Genomic DNA, 25,580 nt, shown 5'->3' on the forward strand with positions numbered 1-25,580 from the left:
AATCCCTTCCCTTTCGTTACTCAATGCAAAGGAATTGGGGGCCTCTTTGTGGCTGCTTCAGTTGCAACAGTGGAATGGAGACTATGAGGTATTTTCTCACAAGATCTTATTAGATCTCAAGACATGAAAGTCTTTGACTTGGGGGGGGGGGAATTCGCCAATCTCACCAGGGGGCCTTATTTTTACCAGTTTGGATTGGGATTAAAAGGGACAACAGCCAGGGGAACAGTCTAGGGGTCCCGTAGAGTTTGGTCTCCTTGGGAAGTGTTGTAACTATTAAACATTCTTGAACTCTGGGCAATCTTCAGGGATCTACAGAGTTGGCAGAACCTTGAGAAGGAATCTTTCATATGATTCTAGTCTGACAATGTCATGGTAGTTGCTTACATAAATCCTCTCCGTTCCCTGGCAATGAAAGAAGTGTCCTGTGCTATGATTTAGGGAGCATTCATGAAATGTTGCTTTTTTTCATAAATGGAAAGAGTCCACAGTTGCATTCATAACTTTTGGGAAATAAGATCCTGGCCACCAGGAGGAGGCAAAGACACCCAGCCAAAGGCTTAAATACTCCTCCCACTTCCCTCATCCCCCAGACATTCTTTGCCTTTCCTTCCAGGAGGTTGGCAGAGAAGTGTCAAGTTTGTTTTCGTCTCTTATGGAGGGTAGTACTCTTCGTCATGGGACGGGAGTTTTAAGTAATCCTCTGTCTCTCAGTGAGGGATTGGATGAAAGTTAGAGTCCGGAGATGCAGGAAGAGTCTTTCTTTAATAAATCCACAAGCAATCAGCGTTGTCGACCTTTGCTTCGCTGCCTGCTTTCTTTTCTCAAGTCCATGGCGGAGGCGAGGCTACTACCCGTCACACTTGAAGGGCCGTATTCCTGTTCCATAGCATAGATTCCGGTTAGATTGTTTCATTTTACTTCTTCATGAATGTACTGTAACTCATTTGTTCCTGCAAAATCAAATGAAAAATACAGGGTCTCAGTGGGACTCCTTTAGTATCTTGGAATCAAGGGTTAATATCTCCTGAGGGGGATTCTTGAACAGGCAGGTTTTTAATCATGTTTGTTATATGATTCAACCTGCTTGTGTGTAGTGTTAACTGGTCTTGTGGCTTTTGGAACATAACCGCCTTTTGCAGTGACGCAACCTTACGGTCGGGGCGCACTTTTTTTGGACTGTACGGTTCACCTTGTGACCGGTCGTGTTTACGTTCTGTTCTCCCATTTCCGCATTCCTGACTGTGTGGCGATGGAGAATTCTAGTCCACTGGTGTTTGGTACATAGGAGCTGGTGAGTGCCTCAGCCATTTTGAGTGTCAGGTGCCGTTTAAATTAGTTATGGAAGATGCTGATGTTGAGATTGTTCAACTTTCTGATTCAGATTTTTCGTCCTGTGAAGAATGCGAATTGGCCCCATTGTCTTAGGTCAGTCAGTTATGTTCTTTAGGCCGTTCTAGAGCGCCTTGTTCCTCGGGCTCGGGGATTCAAGGAACTGCTGAGCCATCCGCCTCGAGGGGGCCCTGTCCTCCGGGAGGCAAGTTCCCTACCGTTTCCTACTACTACACATGCGGGTAACCCAGGTTATGTTTTTTTCCTCCTTGGAGGGTGGATTGTTCCCCCAGGAGGTTGTGGCACGTTTTCGCTTTTACATGATTTTGGTGCTTGCGCATCTTCAAAGCCCAGATGTTTATTTGCAATTGTGTTTGTGCCCGATTGCCCCAGGTCTCTCGGCCACAGGAGGGCATGTGCAATTCCCTGCTGGTGTAACTGTTCCTGAGTGTTGTGCCTTTCGTTACAGGCTGGCTCTCCTTCGTGTTCTACTCACACGTTTTTGAGCTGTTTGGGGACCCTATCCTTCTCGGTTATCGGACTCATCAGTCTTCTCCTTTGAATGGCTCACCTCGTTAGACATGGGGGGATGACGTAATCACCTTTAAGTCTTGTTATTGAGATCCTTCCCAGTTTTGTTGGAAGAACAGGGTTTCCGTTCTTCTTGGGCGTTAACCCTCGGGTTGCCTGTCTTTTTTTTTTTATCCGGTTAGGATGAATTTTATTTCTTTTACAAGATATGACGAGTCCACGGATTTCATCCTTATTGGATTAAATCTCCTTTTAGTGGCAAAGAGCACCACAGCAGAGCTGTATATATAGCTCCTCCCTTCCCTCCCAACCCAGTCATTCTCTTTGCCTGTGTTAGTGATAGGAAGAGGTAAAATGAGGTGTTAGTTTAGATTCTTCAATCAAGACGTTTTTTATTTTAAAATGGTGCCAGTACTATTTTCCTCGAGAAATCGTCAGTCTATAACTTCCCAAGAGGAGTGGAGACATTTTATTTTTCTGCCCTGATGTTGATGATCTTAGCAAGCGTTATCTAAGATCCTTTCCGGTTTCCACAGAGCAACTGAAGGTAGTGTAAAGAAAAATCTTCAGTGTGGAGAACGGTGTCATGCTACAAGCAGCATTGAAGTATGTTCAGTCTTGTGTTTCTGGGGAGACTTGATACATCAGAACAGGCTGACATTATTCCCTATCTGGGGAGGGTAATCAGTATACACTATAGTCAAAAGAAATGGTGTACCCGGAATTTCTTTTTTATTTTCTTAATTTGAAAATGTGTTGGTGTTTCACTTTAACTTTCAATGGGCTGACGCTGGGAGCGGTTGCTGGCCTCTATTATGATGGGGGCCTAGCTTGACAGGGGATATATCTCTGTGTTGCGCTTGTGTATTTATAAGAGGGCACATGGCTTATTATATATTGAAACAGACATGTTAACTTTTTTCGACCCATGCGAGTCTCGGTAAAGGCTAAGATTTACGCCCACGGTGGGCGGGGGCCTATTTTCACGCTTTCTTCCGCGCAGTGTATTTTCCGCACGGCAGCAAGGTTTTGAGGCTCCGGTGGGGACTAGCTCAGTTTTTGTACCTGGAGGTGCAGATAGACTTGTGACCGTTGTCTTCAGTGTGATCTGTGGGCAGGTAGGCGCTGCAGCAGAGCTGTTGCGAGGTGCAGGGGCCGGTATTAATAGAAATTAATATATATTAATATTACTGATAAATTGTTATATAATTGACATATACCATATCCTAATAAGTGGTGCAATTTCGTTTAGCTATTTTGGGCACATAGGGGCATTTTTTATTGCTGAAAACATTGTTTTGTCTTATAACAGAAAAATTGTTGCGCTTTTATTATTTAAAGGCGCAGTACATTTTTTATTTAAAGATTTTTTTTTATCTATTTTTGACTTCAGAGTACAATATATCAAGCATAACACGAATATTATTGCTATTGCTCGTCTGTTTAACATGTCTGAACTTAAGGAAACTATTTGTTTTATGTGTTTAAATGCCATTGTGGAACCCCATCTTACTTTTTGTCCCTCATGTACTGAGAGGGCCTTACAATGTAGAGAGCAAATTTTCTTTAAGGAAAGTGCCTAAGGATGATTCTCAGTCTGATGAGAATCAGGGTATGCCGCCAAATTCTCCCCAAGCGTCACAACCTTTAACGCCCACCCAAGCGACGCCGAGTTCTTCAACCTCGTCTACTTCATTTACTCTGCAGGTTATGGCTGCAGTTATGTCATCTACTCTTACAGGGGTTTTATCTAAGTTGCCAGTGTTACAGGGCAAAGGCAGCAGAGCAGAAGTCAATGTGAATACTGCGACCTCTGATGCTTTGTTGGCTTTTTCTGATGTACCCTCGCAGGGATCTGAATTGGGGGTCAGGGAACTTCTGTCTCAGGAGGAACTATCCGATTCGGGAAGTGTGTTACCTCAAACGGATTCGGACGTCATGTCCTTTAGATTTAAGCTTGAACACCTCCGCCTGTTGCTTCGGGAGGTTTTAGCGACTCTGGATAATTGTGACTCTATTGTGGTACCACCAGAAAAATTGTGTAAGATGGACAAATACTTAGAGGTGCCTGCTTACTCTGATGTGTTTCCGGTTCCTAAGAGAATCTCGGAAATTATTACGCGGGAATGGGACAGACCGGGTATCCTGTTCTCACCTTTTCCTAATTTTAAGAAAATGTATCCCGTATCTGACACTGTTCGGGACTCTTGGCAAACAGTATTTAAGGTGGAGGGAGCTATATCTACCCTGGCTAAGCGTACAACTATTCCTATTGAGGACAGTTGTGCTTTCAAAACCCTATGGATAAGAAATTGGAGGGTCTTCTAAAAAACTTATTTATTCATCAGGGTTTTCTTTTACAACCGACGACCTGCATTGTACCTGTTACCACTGCGGCGGCCTTCTGGTTTGACGCCTTAAAAGAGTCTCTTAAGACTGAGACTCCTTTAGAGGAAATTTTATATAGAATTAAGGCTCTTAAGCTGGCTAATTCTTTTATTACGGATGCCGCCTTTCAGATTGCCAAATTGGCGGCTAAGAATGCCGTATTTGCCATTTTAGCGTGTAGAGCGTTATGGTTAAAATCTTGGTCGGCTGATATGTTATCTAAGTCAAAGCTTTTGGCTATTCCTTTCAAGGGAAAAACCCTATTCGGGCCTGACTTGAAAGAAATCATTTCTGACATTACGGGAGGTAAGGGTCATCTCCTACCTCAGGATAGAACAGCTAAACTGAGGGGTAAACAAAATAATGTTTGTTCCTTTCGGAATTTCAAAGGAGTCCCCTCTTCTTCCACTAAACAGGGAGGGAATTTTGCTCAGGCCAAGTCCTTCTGGAGACCCAACCAGGCTTGGAACAAGGGTAAACAACCTAAGAAGCCCGCTGCTGCTACCAAGACAGCATGAAGGGGCGGCCCCCGATCCGGGACCGGATCTAGTAGGGGGCAGGCTTTCTCTCTTTGCCCAGGCTTGGGTAAGAGATGTTCAGGTCCCTTGGACACTGGAAATCGTGTCCCAAGGGTATCAACTGGAATTCAAAAATTCTCTCCCAAGGGGGAGGTTTCTTCTTTCACGATTGTCTGTTGACCAGGTAAAAAGAGATGCGTTCTTACATTGTCTGAAAGACCTCTCTACTATGGGAGTTATTCATCCCATTCCAATACTGGAACAGGGGCAGGGGTTTTACTCAAATCTTTTCATGGTTTCCAAAAAAGAGGGCACGTTTCAACCTATTTTAGATCTAAAAAGTCTAAACATTTTTCTCAGAGTTCCATCCTTGAAGATGGAGACTATTCGAACAATTCTGCCATTGATCTAGGAGGGTCAATATATGACTACCGTGGACTTGAAGGATGCATATCTTCATATTCCTATCCACAGGGATCATCACCAGTTCCTAAGGTTTGCCTTCCTGGACAAACATTTTCAGTTCGTGGCACCCAGGATCTTCTAGGGTCCCTTCTAGCGGTTCTCAGGCCGCGGGGTATTGTAGTGGTGCCTTATCTAGACGATATTCTGATTCAGGTGTCGTCTTACCATCTGACAAAGTCTCATACAGACATGGTTCTGTCCTTTCTGAGGACTTACGGGTGGAAGGTGAATCTAGAAACGAGTTTGCGAATTCCACAGACAAGGGTTCCCTTCTTGGGAACTCTGATGGATTCCATATCCATGAAAATTTTCTTGACGGAGGTTAGAAAGTTAAAGATTCTGAATACATTCCGAACCCTTCAGTCCAACCCTCGGCCATCAGTGGCTCAGTGCATGGAGGTGATAGGATTGATGGTGGCGGCAATGGACATAATTCCTTTTGCTCGGTTTCATCTCAGACCGCTACAATTGAGCATGCTCAGGCAGTGGAATGGAGATTATGCAAATTTGTCTCCTCAGATAGACCTGGATCAGGAGACAAGAGACTCTTCTTTGGTGGTTGTCGTCGGATCATCTGTCCCAAGGGACGTGCTTCCACAGACCCTCATGGGTGATAGTGACAACGGACGCCAGTCTACTAGGTTGGGGTGCAGTCTGGAATTCCCTGAAGGCTTAGGGTGTGTGGACTCAGTCGGAGTCTCTACTTCCAATCAATATTCTGGAATTGAGAGCAATATTCAATGCGCTTCATGTGTGGCCTCAGTTGGCTTCGGCCAAATTCATCCGCTTTCAGTCGGACAACATCACGACTATGGCTTACCTCAATCATCAAGGAGGAACAAAGAGTCCCTTAGCGATGACAGAAGTATCCAAGATAATTTGATGGGCGGAGGCCCACTTTTGTTATCTATCAGCAATCTACATCGCAGGAGTGGACAACTGGGAAGCTGACTTTTTAAGCAGACAGACGTTTCATCCGGGGGAGGGGGAACTCCATCCGGAGGTCTTTGCCACTCTGATTCTCAGATGGGGCAGACCGGAATAGGATCTGATGGCGTCTCATAAGAATGCCAAGCTTCCGAGTTACGGATCCAGGTCAAGGGATCCTCAGGCTGAACTGATAGATGCCTTGACAGTGCCTTGGTCGTTCAACCTAGCTTATGTGTTTCCACCGTTTGCTGTCCTTCCCCGGGTGATTGCTCGGATCAAACAAGAGAGGGCTTCAGTAATTCTAATCGCGCCTGTGTGGCCTTGCAGGACTTGGTATGCCGATCTTGTGGACATGTCCTCTCTGCCGCCGTGGAAGCTTCCATTGAGGCAGGACCTTCTCATTCAGGGACCCTTTCAACACCCAAATCTAGTTTCTCTGCAACTGACTGTTTGGAGATTGAACGCTTGATTTTATCTAAGCGGGGGTTCTCTGATTCGGTCATTGATACTTTGATTCAGTATTATTTGATGTTTGATAAAGGTCTCTTTGTGACCGAAACGCGTCGACTGGTAAGCACAATTTCATTTTCTATTGATCTAAAAACAATCTACACCATCATATCTTTCTTTTACAGAAGGATCATCCAGGGATTATAACAAAATATTTGCCAAGAAGATAGAATTTTGGGTTGGAAAACGGCTAGCAAGTACTGACACTGCTATTCAGTATAAAACACTTGGAAAATCACCATAACTATTGCTGTTAGGATTCACAACACTTTAAGGATTATTGTTTTTTCTTAAAGAGACACTACTTATTATAATTTATTGTTGGATTATTTTTTCTATTAAGTTTTCACTGTTGGACTATTTTTTGGAGTATTATTTACATTTTATATAAGTCACTATTTGAACACACCACAATGTTTTCGTAAATTTTTGGTTTTTCATTTTTCACAATCTTTGTTCTTAATTCACATTTCTTCTGTTAAGTGTGATCAGTCCACGGGTCATCATTACTTCTGGGATATTACTCCTCCTCAACAGGAAGTGCAAGAGGATTCACCCAGCAGAGCTGCATATAGCTCCTCCCCTCTACGTCACTCCCAGTCATTCTCTTGCACCCAACGACTAGATAGGATGTGTGAGAGGACTATGGTGATTATACTTAGTTTTATATCTTCAATCAAAAGTTTGTTATTTTAAAATAGCACCGGAGTGTGTTATTACCTCTCTGGCAGAGTTTGAAGAAGAATCTACCTGAGTTTTTCTATGATTTTAGCCGGAGTAGTTAAGATCATATTGCTGTTTCTCGGCCATCTGAGGAGAGGTAAACTTCAGATCAGGGGACAGCGGGCAGATGAATCTGCATAGAGGTATGTAGCAGCTTTTATTTTCTGACAATGGAATTGATGAGAAAATCCTGCCATACCGATATAATGTCATGTATGTATACTTTACACTTCAGTATTCTGGGGAATGGTACTTCACTGGAATTACACTGTAAGAAATACATAAAACTTTTTAATAACTAAGAAATTATGTTTAACGTTTTTGCTGGAATGTTTTCATTCGCTGAGGTACTGAGTGAATAAATGTTTGGGCACTATTTTTCCACTTGGCAGTTGCTTGATCTTTTTTCTGACAGTTTCTGTTCTCTCTCACTGCTGTGTGTGAGGGGGAGGGGCCGTTTTTTGGCGCTTTTGCTACGCATCAGAAATTTCAGTCAGCAGCTCGTATTTCCTGCATGATCCGGTTCATCTCTACAGAGTTCAGGGGTCTTCAAAACTTGTTTTGAGGGAGGTAATTTCTCTCAGCAGAGCTGTGAGATTATAGTTGACTGAGATAAAAAACGTTTATTCTGTAATTTTTTTTTTTTTTCTGCTTTCAGAATTAGTTGTATTTTGCTAATGGGATCAAACCTTTGCTAAAGTTGTGTTGTTTACAAGGATTGAGGCTATAACTACTTCAATTTATTAATTTTCAACTGTCATAAATCTTCTGTGCTTATTAAAGGCACAGTAAGTTTTTAATAATATTCTAATAGAATTGTATTCCAAGTTGCAAGTTTATTTGCTAGTGTGTTAAACATGTCTGATTCAGAGGAAGATACCTGTGTCATTTGTTGCAATGCCAAAGTGGAGCCCAATAGAAATTTATGTACTAACTGTATTGATGCTACTTTAAATAAAAGTCAATCTGTACAAATTGAACAAATTTCACCAAACAACGAGGGGAGAGTTATGCCGACTAACTCGCCTCACGTGTCAGTACCTGCATCTCCCGCTCGGGAGGTGCGCGATATGGTGGCGCCCAGTACAGCTGGGCGGCCATTACAGATAACTTTACAAGATATGGCCACTGTTATGACTGAAGTTTTGGCTAAATTACCAGAACTAAGAGGCAAGCGTGATCACTCTGGGGTGAGAACAGAGTGCGCTGATAATATTAGGGCCATGTCAGACACTGCGTCACAGGTGGCAGAACATGAGGACGGAGAACTTCATTCTGTGGGTGACGGTTCTGATCCAAACAGACTGGATTCAGATATTTCAAATTTTAAATTTAAGCTGGAAAACCTCCGTGTATTACTAGGGGAGGTGTTAGCGGCTCTGAATGATTGTAACACAGTTGCAATACCAGAGAAAATGTGTAGGTTGGATAAATATTTTGCGGTACCGGCGAGTACTGATGTTTTTCCTATACCTAAGAGACTTACTGAAATTGTTACTAAGGAGTGGGATAGACCCGGTGTGCCGTTCTCACCCCCTCCGATATTTAGAAAAATGTTTCCAATAGACGCCACCACACGGGACTTGTGGCAAACGGTCCCTAAGGTGGAGGGAGCAGTTTCTACTTTAGCTAAGCGTACCACTATCCCGGTGGAGGATAGCTGTGCTTTTTCAGATCCAATGGATAAAAAATTAGAGGGTTACCTTAAGAAAATGTTTGTTCAACAAGGTTTTATATTGCAACCCCTTGCATGCATTGCGCCGGTCACGGCTGCAGCGGCATTCTGGATTGAGTCTCTGGAAGAGAACATTAGTTCAGCTACTCTGAACGACATTACGGACAGGCTTAGAGTCCTTAAACTAGCTAATTCATTCATTTCGGAGGCCGTAGTACATTTAACTAAACTTACGGCTAAGAATTCAGGATTCGCCATTCAGGCACGCAGGGCGCTGTGGCTAAAATCCTGGTCAGCTGATGTTACTTCTAAGTCTAAATTGCTTAATATAGCTTTTAAAGGGCAGTCCTTATTTGGGCCTGGTTTGAAAGAAATTATCGCTGACATTACAGGAGGTAAAGGCCACGCCCTGCCTCAAGACAGGGCCAAACCTAAGGCCAAACAGTCTAATTTTCGTTCCTTTCGGAATTTCAAAGCAGGAGCAGCATCAACTTCCTCTGCCCCAAAGCAAGAAGGATCTGTTGCTCGCTACAGACAAAACTGGAGACCTAACCAGTCTTGGAACAAGGGCAAGCAGGCCAGGAAACCTGCTGCTGCCCCTAAAACAGCATGAATTGAGGGCCCCCGATCCGGGATCGGATCTAGTGGGGGGCAGACTTTCTCTCTTCGCCCAGGCTTGGGCAAGAGATGTCCAGGATCCCTGGGCGCTAGAGATAATATCTCAGGGATACCTTCTGGACTTCAAATACTCTCCTCCAAGAGAGAGATTTCATCTGTCAAGGTTGTCAACAATCCAGACAAAGAAAGAGGCGTTTCTACGCTGCGTACAAGAGCTCTTGTTAATGGGAGTAATCCATCCAGTTCCACGGTCGGAACAGGGACAAGGGTTTTACTCAAATCTGTTTGTGGTTCCCAAAAAAGAGGGAACTTTCAGACCAATCCTGGACTTAAAGATCCTAAACAAATTCCTAAGAGTTCCATCGTTCAAGATGGAGACTATTCGGACAATTTTACCTATGATCCAAGAGGGTCAGTACATGACCACTGTAGATTTAAAAGATGCTTACCTTCACATACCGATTCACAAAGATCATTACCGGTACCTAAGGTTTGCCTTCCTAGACAGGCATTACCAGTTTGTGGCTCTTCCATTCGGATTGGCTACAGCTCCAAGAATCTTCACAAAGGTTCTGGGTGCTCTTCTGGCGGTACTAAGACCGCGGGGAATCTCGGTAGCTCCATACCTAGACGACATTCTGATACAAGCTTCAAGCTTTCAAACTGCCAAGTTTCATACAGAGTTAGTACTGGCATTTCTAAGGTCACATGGATGGAAGGTGAACGAAAAGAAAAGTTCACTCGTTCCACTCACAAGAGTTCCCTTCCTGGGGACTCTTATAGATTCTGTAGAAATGAAGATTTACCTGACAGAGGACAGGCTAACAAGACTTCAAAGTGCTTGCCGCACCCTTCATTCCATTCAACACCCGTCAGTGGCTCAATGCATGGAGGTAATCGGCTTAATGGTAGCGGCAATGGACATAGTACCCTTTGCACGCTTACACCTCAGACCACTGCAACTGTGCATGCTAAGTCAGTGGAATGGGGATTACTCAGACTTGTCCCCTTCTCTGAATCTGGATCAAGAGACCAGAAATTCTCTTCTATGGTGGCTTTCTCGGCCACATCTGTCCAGGGGGATGCCATTCAGCAGACCAGACTGGACAATTGTAACAACAGACGCCAGCCTTCTAGGTTGGGGTGCCGTCTGGAATTCTCTGAAGGCTCAGGGACAATGGAGTCAGGAGGAGAGTCTCCTGCCAATAAACATTCTGGAATTGAGAGCAGTTCTCAATGCACTCCTGGCTTGGCCCCAGTTGACAACTCGGGGGTTCATCAGGTTTCAGTCGGACAACATCACGACTGTAGCTTACATCAACCATCAGGGAGGGACAAGAAGCTCCCTAGCAATGATGGAAGTATCAAAGATAATTCGCTGGGCAGAGTCTCACTCTTCCCACCTGTCAGCAATCCACATCCCGGGAGTGGAGAACTGGGAGGCGGATTTCTTAAGTCGTCAGACTTTTCATCCGGGGGAGTGGGAACTTCATCCGGAGGTCTTTGCCCAAATACTTCGACGTTGGGGCAAACCAGAGATAGATCTCATGGCGTCTCGTCAGAACGCCAAGCTTCCTCGTTACGGGTCCAGATCCAGGGATCCAGGAGCAGTCCTGATAGATGCCCTGACAGCACCTTGGGATTTCAGGATGGCTTACGTGTTTCCACCCTTCCCGATGCTTCCTCGATTGATTGCCAGAATCAAACAAGAGAGAGCATCAGTGATTCTAATAGCACCTGCATGGCCACGCAGGACTTGGTATGCAGACCTAGTGGACATGTCATCCTGTCCACCTTGGTCTCTACCTCTGAAACAGGACCTTCTGATACAGGGTCCTTTCAAACATCAAAATCTAACTTCTCTGAAGCTGACTGCTTGGAAATTGAACGCTTGATTTTATCAAGATGTGGGTTTTCTGAGTCAGTTATTGATACCTTAATACAGGCTAGGAAGCCTGTTACCAGAAGGATTTACCATAAGATATGGCGTAAATACCTATATTGGTGTGAATCCAAAGGTTACTCTTGGAGTAAGGTTAGGATTCCTAGGATATTGTCTTTTCTACAAGAAGGTTTAGAAAAGGGTTTATCTGCTAGTTCTTTAAAGGGACAGATCTCAGCTCTGTCCATTCTGTTACACAAACGTCTGTCAGAAGTTCCTGACGTCCAGGCTTTTTGTCAGGCTTTGGCCAGGATTAAGCCTGTGTTTAAAACTGTTGCTCCACCATGGAGTTTAAACCTTGTTCTTAATGTTTTACAGGGCGTTCCGTTTGAACCCCTTCATTCCATTGATATAAAGTTGTTATCTTGGAAAGTTCTATTTTTAATGGCTATTTCCTCGGCTCGAAGAGTCTCTGAATTATCAGCCTTACATTGTGATTCTCCTTATTTGATTTTTCATTCGGATAAGGTAGTTCTGCGTACTAAACCTGGGTTCTTACCTAAGGTAGTCACTAACAGGAATATCAATCAAGAGATTGTTGTTCCTTCTTTGTGCCCAAATCCTTCTTCGAAGAAGGAACGTCTACTGCACAACCTGGACGTAGTCCGTGCTCTAAAATTTTACTTACAGGCAACTAAGGAATTTCGACAAACGTCTTCTCTGTTTGTCGTTTACTCTGGTCAGAGGAGAGGTCAAAAGGCTTCCGCTACCTCTTTCTTTTTGGCTTCGTAGCATAATTCGTTTAGCTTATGAGACTGCTGGACAGCAGCCTCCTGAAAGAATTACAGCTCATTCTACTAGAGCTGTGGCTTCCACTTGGGCCTTCAAGAATGAGGCCTCTGTTGAGCAGATTTGCAAGGCTGCAACTTGGTCTTCGCTTCATACTTTTTCCAAATTTTACAAATTTGACACTTTTGCTTCCTCGGAGGCTATTTTTGGGAGAAAGGTTCTTCAGGCAGTGGTTCCTTCTGTATAAAGAGCCTGCCTATCCCTCCCGTCATCCGTGTACTTTTGCTTTGGTATTGGTATCCCAGAAGTAATGATGACCCGTGGACTGATCACACTTAACAGAAGAAAACATAATTTATGCTTACCTGATAAATTCCTTTCTTCTGTAGTGTGATCAGTCCACGGCCCGCCCTGTTTTTAAGGCAGGTAAATATTTTTTAAGTTATACTCCAGTCACCACTACACCCTTGGCTTCTCCTTTCTCGTTGGTCCTTGGTCGAATGACTGGGAGTGACGTAGAGGGGAGGAGCTATATGCAGCTCTGCTGGGTGAATCCTCTTGCACTTCCTGTTGGGGAGGAGTAATATCCCAGAAGTAATGATGACCCGTGGACTGATCACACTACAGAAGAAAGGAATTTATCAGGTAAGCATAAATTATGTTTTTTTGAAGATCAACCTATTTCTTTGACCAGTAATAATTTTTGTACACTAATTTTTGCACACGATTTTTTTGATACACATTTTTTACATTGGCATTTTGCTGTCACAATATTTTTTACTTGACAATGCGTATGTGTTAAACACACAGTTAAAGGTCTTACTCAGAGCCTTACACATTAGTTACTATTGGCAATATTTAGGAGCATTGCATAGAATCAAGAACATTATGGGTTAGATAATATTATATAACTGACTAATATACTTCACCTATTATGTGTATGTGGTAAACACAAAGTTGAATTTTTGTTGTGAGCCTTATACTTAATTTTGAATTTTTTATGAATATTTTTAAGAGCAATGTTTGCACAATTTTAAATGCCATATCTGCTATATAACTATTTGTTTTAACTATTCATTTAGCTATTATTGCTGTATAAATTTGTGTATGTGGTAAACACAAAGTTGAATTTCTGTTGTGAGCCTTATACTAAATTTGGAATTTTTTAGGAATATTTTTAAGAGCACTATTTGCACAATTTTAAATGCTATATCTGTTACATAACTATTTGTTTTAACTATTCATTTAGCTATTATTGTTGTATAAATTTGATTGTTTATACATGGATCCATGTTTTTAACTTATTTGTGCACTCAATAAATTGTTTATTGTAATTGTTTGATAATATTGAATTTGGTCCAGACCCAGCCTTCGTATATTTTGCGCTTTGGTATACCTTATTAGTTTTATCTTTCCATTTGACAACTAGGTGTCAAATTATCAGAGGCAGAGGTTTTATTCAGTAGGCGCTAGGTGTACTCCACTATCAATATTTATTGAACTCAAGCAAGAAAAAAGTGAAGTTTATGTGTAGGGGGAAAGAGTATGAGGCCTAGTATTGTCTGCAATTATTTATACATATATATTATTTTATGTGTGTGCAGTTAGGGTAAGTAATAATGTTATATATTTCTTTCAGGAGAAAACTTGTCAAGCAACGCAGATTTTCCCAGAACGACTGGAAGTTGCTAGAAGTGCTCGAAGCCTTGACACAGAAATCACTCGTCTGAGGGAAAAGATTTTATCAGAGTGTGACTTACATGGAAACAGGGATGAAATAATAAAGTAGGCATATTTTTATTCACTTTGACAAATATTTGGTACATCTACTAGAATTTTAATATTGAGAGATAAATTACGTATCCATGTACACAACTTATGTTTATTGTATTTACTTTTCTTGCGCTAAAAAGCTTGAAAAAGCATCAGTTTGTATACTTGCCCAAATCAGCTAAAGCCACACATCCGCTCTGTAACAGTCAGTCATGATCTCTGATATCATATGTTAAATCACTGACGATATCTCCTTTTGTTGTCGACTTAGAAAAAGGTTAGTTTCTTTCATGTAATTGGCAAGAGTCCATGAGCTAGTGACATATGGGATATACAATCCTACCAGGAGGGGCAAAGTTTCCCAAACCTCAAAATGCCTATAAATACACCCCTCACCACACCCACAATTCAGTTTTACAAACTTTGCCTCCTATGGAGGTGGTGAAGTAAGTTTGTGCTAATATTTCTACGTTGATATGTGCTTCTCAGCATTGTTGAAGCCCGATTCCTCTCAGAGTACAGCGAATGTCAGAGGGACATGAAGGGAGTATCACTTATTGAATACGATTATTTCCCTAACGGGGGTCTATTTCATGAGTTCTCTGTTATTGTTCGTAGGGTCTATTTCATGAGTTCTCTGTTATCGGTCGTAGAGATTCATCTCCTACCTCCCTTTTCAGATCGACGATATACTCTCAATTTACCATTACCTCTACTGATAACTGTTTCTGTACTGGTTTGGCTATCTGCTATATGTGGATGGGTGTCTTTTGGTAAGTATGTTTTTTTTTTTATTACTTAAGACACCTCAGCTATGGTTTGGCACTTAATGCATTTATATAAAGTTCTAAATATATGTATTGTACTTATATTTGCCATGAGTCAGGTTCATTTATTTCCTTCTGCAGACTGTCAGTTTCATATTTGGGTAATATAAACATCTTTTAAAGAAATTTTTTTCTTACCTGGGGTTTAGTCTTTTTTCAATTGACGACTACTTGCAAATTGCGGGCGGCATTAGGCCCGCGGGTGCGTCAAATGCCAAACTTTATTGCGTCATTCTTGGCGCGAAAATATTTTTGCCGCAGAAAAATAAGTCTATGACGCAACTTCGTCATTTCCGGCGTCATACTTGACGCCGAGACCTTTCACACAGTTGCGTCATTAGTGACGCGAGTGTGTCATTTCCGGTTATTTTTTCATTATTTCAATACCCCATTGATGTTTGCCTCTTGATTTTTTTTCTCTATCAGAGGCCTATGCTATTTGCTTTTTTTCCCATTCCTGAAACTGTCATATAAGGAAATAGATAATTTTGCTTTATATGTTGTTTTTTCTCTTACATTTTGCAAGATGTCTCTATCTGATCCTGCCTCAGAAGATTCTGCTGGAACATTGCTGCCTGACATCGGTCCTACCAAAGCTAAGTGCATTTGTTGAAAATTGTTGAAATTATTTCGCAGAATGTCATTTGTAATAGTTGTCATGATAAACTTTTACATGCAGTTAGTGTATCCATCAGTAATAGTACATTGCCAGTTGTAGTTCCTTCTACTTCTAATGTGCATGATATACCTGTAAATTTTAAAGAATTTTTTTCTGATTCTATTTTGAAGGCTTTCTCTGCATTTCCACCTTCTAATAAACGTAAAGGTCTTTTAAAACTTCTCATTTAGTTGATGAAATTTCAAATGACCAACAACATAATTTATCCTCTTCTGATGAGGATCTATCTGATACAGAAGATCCTTCCTCAGACATTGACACTGACAAATCTACTTATTTATTTAAAATAGAGTATATGCGTTCTTTATTAAAAGAAGTGTTAATTATTTTGGATATTGAGGTAACCAGTCCTATTGACGTTCAGTCTAATAAACGTTTAAATGCTGTTTTTAAACCTCCTGTGGTTTCTCCAGGGGTTTTTCCTATTCCTGAGGCTATTTCTGATATGATTTCTATGGAATGGAATAAACCAGGTACTTCTTTTATTCCTTCTTCAAGGTTTAAAAAACTGTATCCTTTACCAGCAAAATCTATAGAGTTTTGGGAAAAAATCCCCAAAGTTGATGGGGCTATTTCTACTTTTGCTAAACGTACCACTATTCCTATGGAAGATAGTACTTCCTTTAAGGATCCTTTAGATAGGAAGCTTGAATCTTATCTAAGGAAGGCCTATTTATATTCAGGTCATCTTCTCAGACCTGCAATTTCTTTGGCTGATGTTGCGGCTGCATCAACCTTCTGGTTGGAGAATTTAGCGCAACAGGAATTGGATTCTGACTTATCTAGCATTATTCACCTATTGCAATATGCTAATCATTTGATTTGTGATGCAATTTTTGATATTATCAAAATTGATGTTAGATCCATGTCTTTAGCTATTTTAGCTAGAAGAGCTTTGCGGCTTAAATCTTGGAATGCTGATATGACATCTAAATCTAGATTACTATCTCTTTCTTTCCAAGGTAATAATTTATTTGGTTCTCAGTTGGATTCTATTATTTCAACTGTCACTGGGGGAAGAGAGTTTTTCTGCCTCATGATTAAAAACCTAAGGGTAAATCTAAGGCTTCTAACCATTTTCCCGCCTCTAGTTCTCCTTCCAAGAGTGCTCTCCAAAATCATCATGGAACAATCATTTGTGTTGCTGGTGGCTCCAGCATGGCCACACAGGTTTTGGTATGCGGATCTGGTTCGGATGTCCAGTTGCCCGCCTTGGCCACTTCCGTTCGGCCAGAACTACTATCTCAAGGTCCGTTTTTCCATCTGGATCTCAAATCATTAAATTTGAAGGTATGGAAATTGAACGCTTAGTACTAAGTCATAGAGGTTTCTCTGACTCAGTGATTAATACTATGTTACAAGCTCGTAAATCTGTTTCTAGAAAGATTTATTATAGAGTTTGGAAGACTTACATTTCATGGTGTTCTTCTCATAAATTCTCCTGGCATTCTTTTAGAATTCCTAGAATTTTACTGTTTCTTCAGGACGGTTTGGATTAGGGTTTGTCTGCAAGTTCCTTGAAAGGACAAATCTCAGCTCTTTGTTTTATTTCACAGAAAGATTGCTATACTTCCTGATATACACTGTTTTGTACAAGCTTTAGTTCTTATTAAGCCTGTTATTTAATCAATTTCTCCTCCTTGGAGTCTTAATTTGGTTCTGACGGCTTTACAGGTTCTTCCATTTGAACCTATGCATTTTTTGGACATTAAACTACTTTCTTGGAAAGTGTTGTTCCTTTTGGCCATCTCTTATGCTAGAAAAGTTTCTGAGTTATCTGCTCTTTCTTTTTCTGATTTTTTTCATCAGGATAAGGCAGTTTTGCAGACTTCTTTTTAATTTTTACCTAAGGTTGTGAATTCTAACAACATTAGTAGAGAAATTGTTGTTCCTTCCTTGTGTCCTAATCCTAAGAATTCTTTGGAAAGTTCCTTACATTCTTTGGATTTGGTAAGAGCTTTGAAATATTATGTGGAAGCTACTAAAGATTTCTGGAAGACTTTCAGTCTATTTGTTTTATTTTCTGGTCCTAGGAAAGGTCAGAAGGCTTCTGCTATTTCCTTGGCTTCTTGGTTGAAACTTTTGATTCATCAAGCTTATTTTGAGTCAGGTCAGGCCCGCCTCAGAGAATTTCAGCTCATTCTACTACATCGGTCTCCACTTCATGGGCTTTTAAGAATGAAGCTTCAGTTGATCAGATTTGCAAAGCGGCAACTTGGTCCTCTTTGCATACATTTACTAAATTCTACCGTTTTTATGTATTTGCTTCTTCAGAAGCAGTTTATGGTAGAAAAGTTCTTCAGGCAGCTGTTTCAGTTCAGTTACCTGATAAATTAATTTCTTTCATATTGGCAAGAGTCCATGAGGCCAACCCTTTTTATGGTGGTAATGATTTTTTGTATAAAGCACAATTATTTCCAAATTTCCTTTCTTTATCACCCCACTGCTTGGCTATTCGTTAAACTGAATTGTGGGTGTGGTGAGGGGTGTATTTATAGGCATTTTGAGGTTTGGGAAACTTTGCCTCTCCTGGTAGCATTGTATATCCCATATATCACTAGGATTCATGGACTCTTGCCAATATGAAATAAATATGAAATAAATGAATTTATCAGGTAAGTTCTTACATAAATTATGTTTTTTGCATCTGGATCTTCTGGTTTATCAAAATTATTAGTTGTTTCCTAAATGTACAATTCTTGTATCACTAGGGCAGTTTCTTTATTATTAGCTTTTTTTATGGTTTGTTTATAGAATCCTTCATTTTGAAAAATAAGCGTTTTGGTGCTAGACCTCTTTTTAGCTTCAGTTTTTTCACTGGCTGCAAGACATTAGCTTAAAGGATTTTTTATTTAGTAGAAGCAATTCTTCCCTCTTTGTTTACAATATTTTATGTACCATCTTTGTTGTTGTGTAGCCTAAGAGCTTGATTTTTACATTACTAGTCTACAGCACTTTAGATGTTTTGTGATCGGATCAAAGTTAAGGTTTCTTTTTGCTTAACTTTCCATGCACGTTTGTGTAAGCATGGCTGTGCAGTGGAGGGGAGCATCTGTGATTCAGTGCCGGCTAAATCACTCTAAAGGGCCTTTTCTGTGACATGGGCGTTTTTGTTTTACTGTTCAGACCAGTCTACAAGCAGTTCTTTTGAAGATTTTTTTAAAAGTTTTCCAGTTTTTTACTTAAGCGGTTAATCCTAACTTTCATTTCTTAATTACATTTCGGACAGTGGAAACAGACAGTATCTAGATATCTTTGTATAACCTTAAGTTTATTTGTAAAAGTCAATTATCTTTGTTTTCTAGACATAAGCATCTGTCATTCCTTTGTATTAATGAATGCTAAATAGGGCCGTGGTTATTGGCTGTATTTATTCATGTAATAGTGCAACACACAAAGATCGGTGCAAATCCTGATCTCTATGTGTTGCACTATTAAACAAATAAATCCATCTCCAACAAGAGCTACGTATTTGGAATTTGTATAAATGCATGTCTCTTATTTTCTTCATAAATGAAAAGAGTCCACAGCTGCATTCATTAATTAAGAACCTGGCCACCAGGAGGAGGCAAAGACACCCCAGCCAAAGGCTTAAATACTCCTCCAACTTCCCTCATCCCCCAGTCATTCTTTGCCTTTCGTCCCAGGAGGTTGGCAGAGAAGTATCACAAGTTTGTCTCTTATGGAGGGTAGTACTCTTCGACATGGGGCGGGAGTTTTAAATAATCCTATCAGCCTCTCAGTGAGGGTCTGAATGAAAGTTAGAGTCCGGAGATGCAGGGAGAGTCTTTCTGCGAAACCATCCCGACTCATGTTAACAGCTCCACAAGCAATCGGTGTTGACGAACTTTGCTTCGCTGCCTGCTCTCTTCTCTCAAGTCCATGGCGGAGGCGCTGCTACTATCCGTCACACTTGAAGGGCAGTGTTCCTGTTCCATGTCGTAGATTCCGGTAAGATCGTTTCATTTTATTTCATCAGAATGTATTGTAACTCATTTGTTTCCTGTGAGGTGCTATCTTTCGGGACTTAGAAAAAATATTTACAGGGTCTCAGTGAGACTCCTTTAGTGTCTTGGAATCAAGGGTTAATATCTCCTGAGGGGGATTATTAATCTGGGTTTTTTTTTTTTTTTTTTTTTTTTAAATATCTTTATTTTTGTGTGCAACTTACAAGTGGTAAGAGATACATACATCAAGTTTCAAGTGCTGCCTGGTTACAAGTCAAGGAGTACCATAAAATACAGATCGCATTTCTTAGCATTCACAACAATTAGTACAGCTCCTTAATGCAAAGGAAAACCTGAAAATGCATAAGTTGGTTACCCTGTAGTGCACTTACTATTTTCTTATATATTCGAGAGAGAAAACGAAACAGACAAACAACAAAAACAAAAGCAGGAGAAAAAAAGGAAGGAAAAAGAAAAAAAAAAAAGAAACAAACAAACAAAAATCTTTGAACATAAACTTGACCCTAGCCTAACTCTTTCCTCTCCTCCTCACCTCTGCTCCTCCCCCCTCCCAGGGATTCCTATTCAGTCCATCTCCCATTCCCCTCGAAGTGCCGCTTCCAGCATATATTCTGTGTTTCGGAATGGTGTGACGATCAACCTACGTGTGTCAACCGGAAGTATGAGGATGAAAGGCCCCCATTTAGTCATGAAGGACCTAACCCTTTTAGCCATGTCCCCCAGACCATCTGATTGCTCAATAAACATCTGTGTTATCAGTTTCTGCTTTAGTTGGGTGACATTGGGTGGGTTGCGTTTAATCCAGTTCTGAAATATCAGGTGTCTTGCCAGTAAAACAATATTATACATGAATAGTTTAGTGTTTTTTGGTATTCCCTCAAAGTCCAACAACACTACGTTCCGAAACGTCCACTCCCCACTAGGTATCTGTGCCTTTGCGTTTGCCCAGTATGCCATCATCTTCCAAAACCTAACTATTCTAGGACAGCTCCACAACATGTGTCTAATGTCTGCCTCAATTAAACCACATTTAGGACATCTGTTATCCCTTTCAGTTTTCCATTTCTGAAATTTCTCAGGTGTGACATAACTATCGTGTATCAGTTTGAAGTGTGATTCTCTCATCTCCGACAAGAGGGTGGCCAACTTGACCTTGTGAATACTCTGTTCAATCTCCTCCCCTGTCACCACCTCCTCTAACATTTTACTCCAAATTTCCGCTATCTTGTTTTTGCACGTCGTGTTTGTCAGTTTAGTCATTATTTTGTACAGTGGGGAAATGGATGTAACACCTTGTGCGGCCAGTCTGATGCTCTGCAAAATTAGTGTCTGATCAGTGTTCCCCCCCTCTCTGTGGAGTTTGTCAAAGTAATGCCTGGCCTGTAGGTAAGCATAGTGGTGGGTCCTAGGTAGCTCAAAAGTGTCTTTCAGACTGTCAAAAGCCTGCATGTGCTTCCCTCCTGCCATCTCCATTTGACCTATTGTGCGTAATCCCTGTCTCTTCCACTGATAAAAGGCTTTAGATGTGATACCTGCCGGGAATTCAGGGTTTCCACACCAAGGTAGGTATGATATTATCCTGTGATCGCCTCCCAGCCTTTTACAGGCTAGTCTCCAGGCTCTCGCCGGTTGGGTTAGAAGATCAAGTTCTCCCAAACATTTGGTCACTTGTGTCTGTGTCATATGTGGTATCATTTCCAGTGCCCACGGCTTAACCAGTGCGCTTTCTAGTTTAAGGTCAGTGAATTTTCCCTGTCCTGTCATCCAATCTATGACAAATTTACACTGAGCTGCCCAGTTATATAGTTCAAGGTTAGAATCTGTTTTTTTTTTTTAATCATGTCTGTTATGTGATTCAATCTGCTTATGTGTAGTGTTATCTGGGCTCTCGGCTTGAAACATAGAGGCCTTTGGAAGTGACGCAACCTTATGGTTGGGCTTGCTTTTTTGGACTGTACGGTTCATCTTGTGACTGTGAACTGGTCTTCCATTTACGCATTCCTGACCGTGTGGCGACTGAGAAATTCTGGTCTGCCGGTGTCTGGTTCATAGGAGGTGGTGAGTGCCCCAGCCATTGTGGGTGTCAGGTGCCGTTTAGATTTTGTTTTCTTATAGTCCATATTATTATATTCTCTATCCTGTTATGGAGGATTCTGATGCCGAGTTCAAATTTCAGATTCTTCGACTTGTGAAGAATGCGAATTGGCCCTGTTGACACATGTCAATCAGTTATGTTCTGTATGCCGTATTAGAGCGTCTTGTTCCTCGGGCTCGGGGAATCAAGGGTCCGCTGAGCTATCCGCCTTTGGGGGTTCTCTCCTCCAAGAGACGAGTTCCCTATCGCTCCCTACTACTACACATGCGGGTAACCCAGATTTTGTTTATCCCTCCTTGCAGGGCGGCTTGTTCCCCGCGGAGGTTGCAGCACGTTTTAGCTTTCACATAATTTTGGAGATTATGAATCTGCAAAGTCCAGACGTTTATTTGTGCTCGTGCCCTATTGTCCTGGGTCTCCCGGCCTTGGGTGGGCCTATGCAGTTCCCTGCAGGTGTAGCTGTCCCTGAGTGTTGTGCCTTTCGTTACAGAATTTGCGTTTTACTCAGACACGTTTTTGAGTTATTAGATTATCCTATCCTTAACGGATATGGGAATCAGCAGTATTCTACTTCGAATGGCTCACCTCATTAGACATGAGGGGATGACATAATCTCCTGATTGTCGGTTTATTGAGATCCTTCCCAGTTTTGTTGGAAGATCAAGGTTCCGTTTGGCTGGTCCCGCGGGTATGCCTTTTTCTTCTTGGGCATTAACCTACGGGTTGCGTTAAATTTTCTTTTATCCTGTTAGGATGTCTCTTATTTTTGATTATATGTTACCTTCAGGTACTTTCTCTGGGATCGATCCTCGCTGTTTACTTCTGCAGAAGTTTGTTTAAGAACATGTTAGTCCTATGTTTGTCTGTTATTCTCTTCCCCTCTGAGGGAGGATTTAGGCAGCTTGACAGTTATGACCCTGTCTGCAGGCTGATCCTGTTTGGGTTCAGATCTTCTGTCTCGTGGCTTGTTCAGACACGTGGCGGCTGATCTCTGCCTGGCTGGTCCGGTTGAGGCGCAGAGTGCTCACTTTATTATTTGTGTTTTCTTGTTTTTATTTTACAAGTTTTAGCTAAGCATTCTAAAGAGGACTTGTGGGTCAGTGAGGCAGGAAGGATTGTTTCACTCCTTATTTAGCCTTCAAGCTGGTTGACTGGGTCAGCCGAGTTCCGCTACGTCACTCTCTTTTGCTTCTGATACTCTCGGGACCTAGAGTGTTTCTTCCTCACGTGGGAGGATTGGGGGTTTAGCGCCTCCTTACCGCTGGTTTAGGGCGGTTTGGCCTTTCTGAGTATCTAGGAATTGTCCTTTTGGACTTATTCCTTCCATGGTTCTCTTCTTCAGTGAGACCATTTGGACTTTGTCCGTTTCTCCATGTGGGTTAGGTCACCTTATGGGGCCCTGGTTTTCCCTTTGGGAGATGGTTGTTCTCTTCATTGAAACCCTTTGGATTTTGTCCGTTACTCCATGTGGGTTGGGTCACCTTTGGGGACCTGGTTTTTCCTTCAAGGGAGTTTCCTTTGGGCTCTGCTTAGGATTCTTCCCGGAACTGGGGATGCTTCGCATCCTTGTTTTCAAGTGATCCTCTGTCTTATATTGGAGGTGATGTGGAGACTAGCCTTTGGTCGAGTGACCTTGTTGTCAAGTTATCCCCTTGCTTTGGACGTCTTGTGGCAGTTCGAACGCCTATGGGCTCTAGTGTCTTGATTCGAGATGCCTTAGCTCCTTTGGAGCGTTGGACTTCGGCAAGGGGTGGTCTCTTCCTTGGGTCGGGACGTGTGAGGTGTTCTCATTCTCTGGGATATTCTGGATATTGCATTGATATCTCCCTGTGGGTCTGTTTTTTATATCAGACGGGGTGTTTGAGTTTCTGGGATATTGTTTGTTTTAAACAATTGGGGGCTCGGACCTGTCATCGCCCTGGTTCTTCCGGTTGCTGAGGCTTTTGCTCAGCGTTTTCCCTTGTGGATCCCGTTGTGGGTTGTTACCAGACATTTCAGGATCTAGGGTGGGTTCCGGGTTCTCCAGTTCCAGGGAACTTGGGCTATGACCTTTGGTCTGGCTAGTTGATATGGTCACGGTTGGCCAGGTTTTCTGAGTGCTGGTGCTTATTGGGCTTGCCTACACTTTAATGAACGGTTTCCCTTGTACCGTTTGCTGAAGTAACCTGATGGCTTTGCGGTTCTGTAGGCGAAGGGTTTGCAGGGTAACCGCTCCAGCTATTGCACTTTTTGTGCTAGCAGGCTAATTTTCTAAGGGGATTCCTTCCAAGTTAATCTGCGTTGGAGGTTGATCTCTGGTTCAGCCTGTGGCCTTTTGTCTTGTGGGCAGGTGCTCTGTCTTTAATGGCCCCCCTTTTCTTAAGTGGGGGGGCTTGTTCTCTTCCTTACGGAGGTGTGGTCCTTGTCTTAAGGCTTCTCCTGGATTCAGGCGGTCGAACAGAGGGTTTAACCTATTTTGGAGAGAGACATGCTCTCTGGGTTATTCTGTTCTATCTGGAGTCTTTCTTGCTTCGCGTTGAGACTATGTTGGGCCTTTTGCTAGATTTTTCTGGGTCTTCGGCCTTGTCGACTGTCTCTATAGAGTTTTGAGTGGGTCCCTGAGCTCTGTTGGAATGGCTGAAGCCATTTTTCCGCTCTTTTGTGAGCTGGTGTTGGGGTTAGTCTGTTCCCCTGTTTTCAGACCTGCCGAAGCTTGGGCTGGCCCAGCTGGGAGTAGGTTCTGAGATTTGTTGTTCATTTTCGGAGGTGTAGTGGGCCTCGAGGTTCTGTGCTTTTCCCTTTTTGAGACCTATGTGTCGGTCTGGCAGCTTGGATTGCCTAGAGTGTGCCCTCTGTCTTGGAGTTTTTGCAATCTGATATCTTGTTTGACTGCATTTTACTTCTCAGCAAGTATTTTATTTCTGTGTCATCCTAATGATGGCTGTGTGTTCTTGACTCAGGTGTTTACCTCGTCTGGGTCTGCTACACATATTGTGTTGAATACTTCAGTATGCTGAGTTCTGACGATGTGAGGACTATCAGTCACCAGGAGATCCTTCTTGGAGAATGGAACATCAACAGAAGTATTATTTATCTTGCATTGATGAGGAATATTCAGTGTTTTTTCCCTACTGGCTTACATATTTCCCACTAATCTTGTTTCTCTTTTTAGAAGATAGTAGTGACCAGTCTTTTTACAAGCTATTTCTAAAGCTAAAAATTCAAGTTTACTCATTAAAAATTATTTCTTGAAACTGCCATGATTTCCACCTAAAAGCAATATCCAAGTTTGATTTGGAGCAGGAAATGTTGCTGTCTGCGTTGGTTTATGTTTAGCTATAGCACAGTGCCTGTGCTGCGTCTGTAGGTCTACCAGTTTTGATCTAGTTAGTGATACTCTGAATGTTTCCCATATTTGGGCCTTGATACTGTAAAATCACTGTAAAATCTACACTATGCTTACCAATATAGATTAAAACTTATTAATATATATGAGTAATACCTGTGCCAAAATGTATTTTATTTTTTTAAAATAAAGATAAATTATTAAAAACACAGTACACTTTAGTATACATTAATAGTGCGTTATGTATCATAATTGATTTTTTAATATATATATATATATATTTTTTTTTTTTTTTTGTACAGACTGTACAGTGTTTTATTTGGTTCTAGTTGATTGCTTAGGAATAGAAATTTGCAGCTGCTTACCTGTTAAGCATTGGGCGTTTTTATTCCACTTTTAATAAAAAAAAAAAACGAAAGCAGCTTTTTAATTCTACATATTTATAAACCTTTTATCAGTTCAGTATATTTTAATCCATGCATACGTAGCATTTAGATGATTAGTCTTATAGACCAATTGTTTTCCTAATAGTCACTATTCTTTCCCACCTAT

At 41.6% G+C, this 25,580-nt stretch overlaps 1 protein-coding gene across 1 annotated transcript in view; it reads left to right on the forward strand.

Moving 5' to 3' along the window:
* Nucleotides 1-25,580, forward strand: part of SMC6 (structural maintenance of chromosomes 6) — an 869,177-nt gene that overhangs the window by 676,367 nt on the left and 167,230 nt on the right. The window contains 1 exon segment of the mRNA XM_053711237.1: nt 14,001-14,146. Coding sequence (XP_053567212.1) covers nt 14,001-14,146 — 146 coding nt within the window.

The sequence above is a fragment of the Bombina bombina genome, chromosome 4 (genome assembly GCF_027579735.1).
Source record: "Bombina bombina isolate aBomBom1 chromosome 4, aBomBom1.pri, whole genome shotgun sequence".
NCBI lineage: Eukaryota > Metazoa > Chordata > Amphibia > Anura > Bombinatoridae > Bombina > Bombina bombina.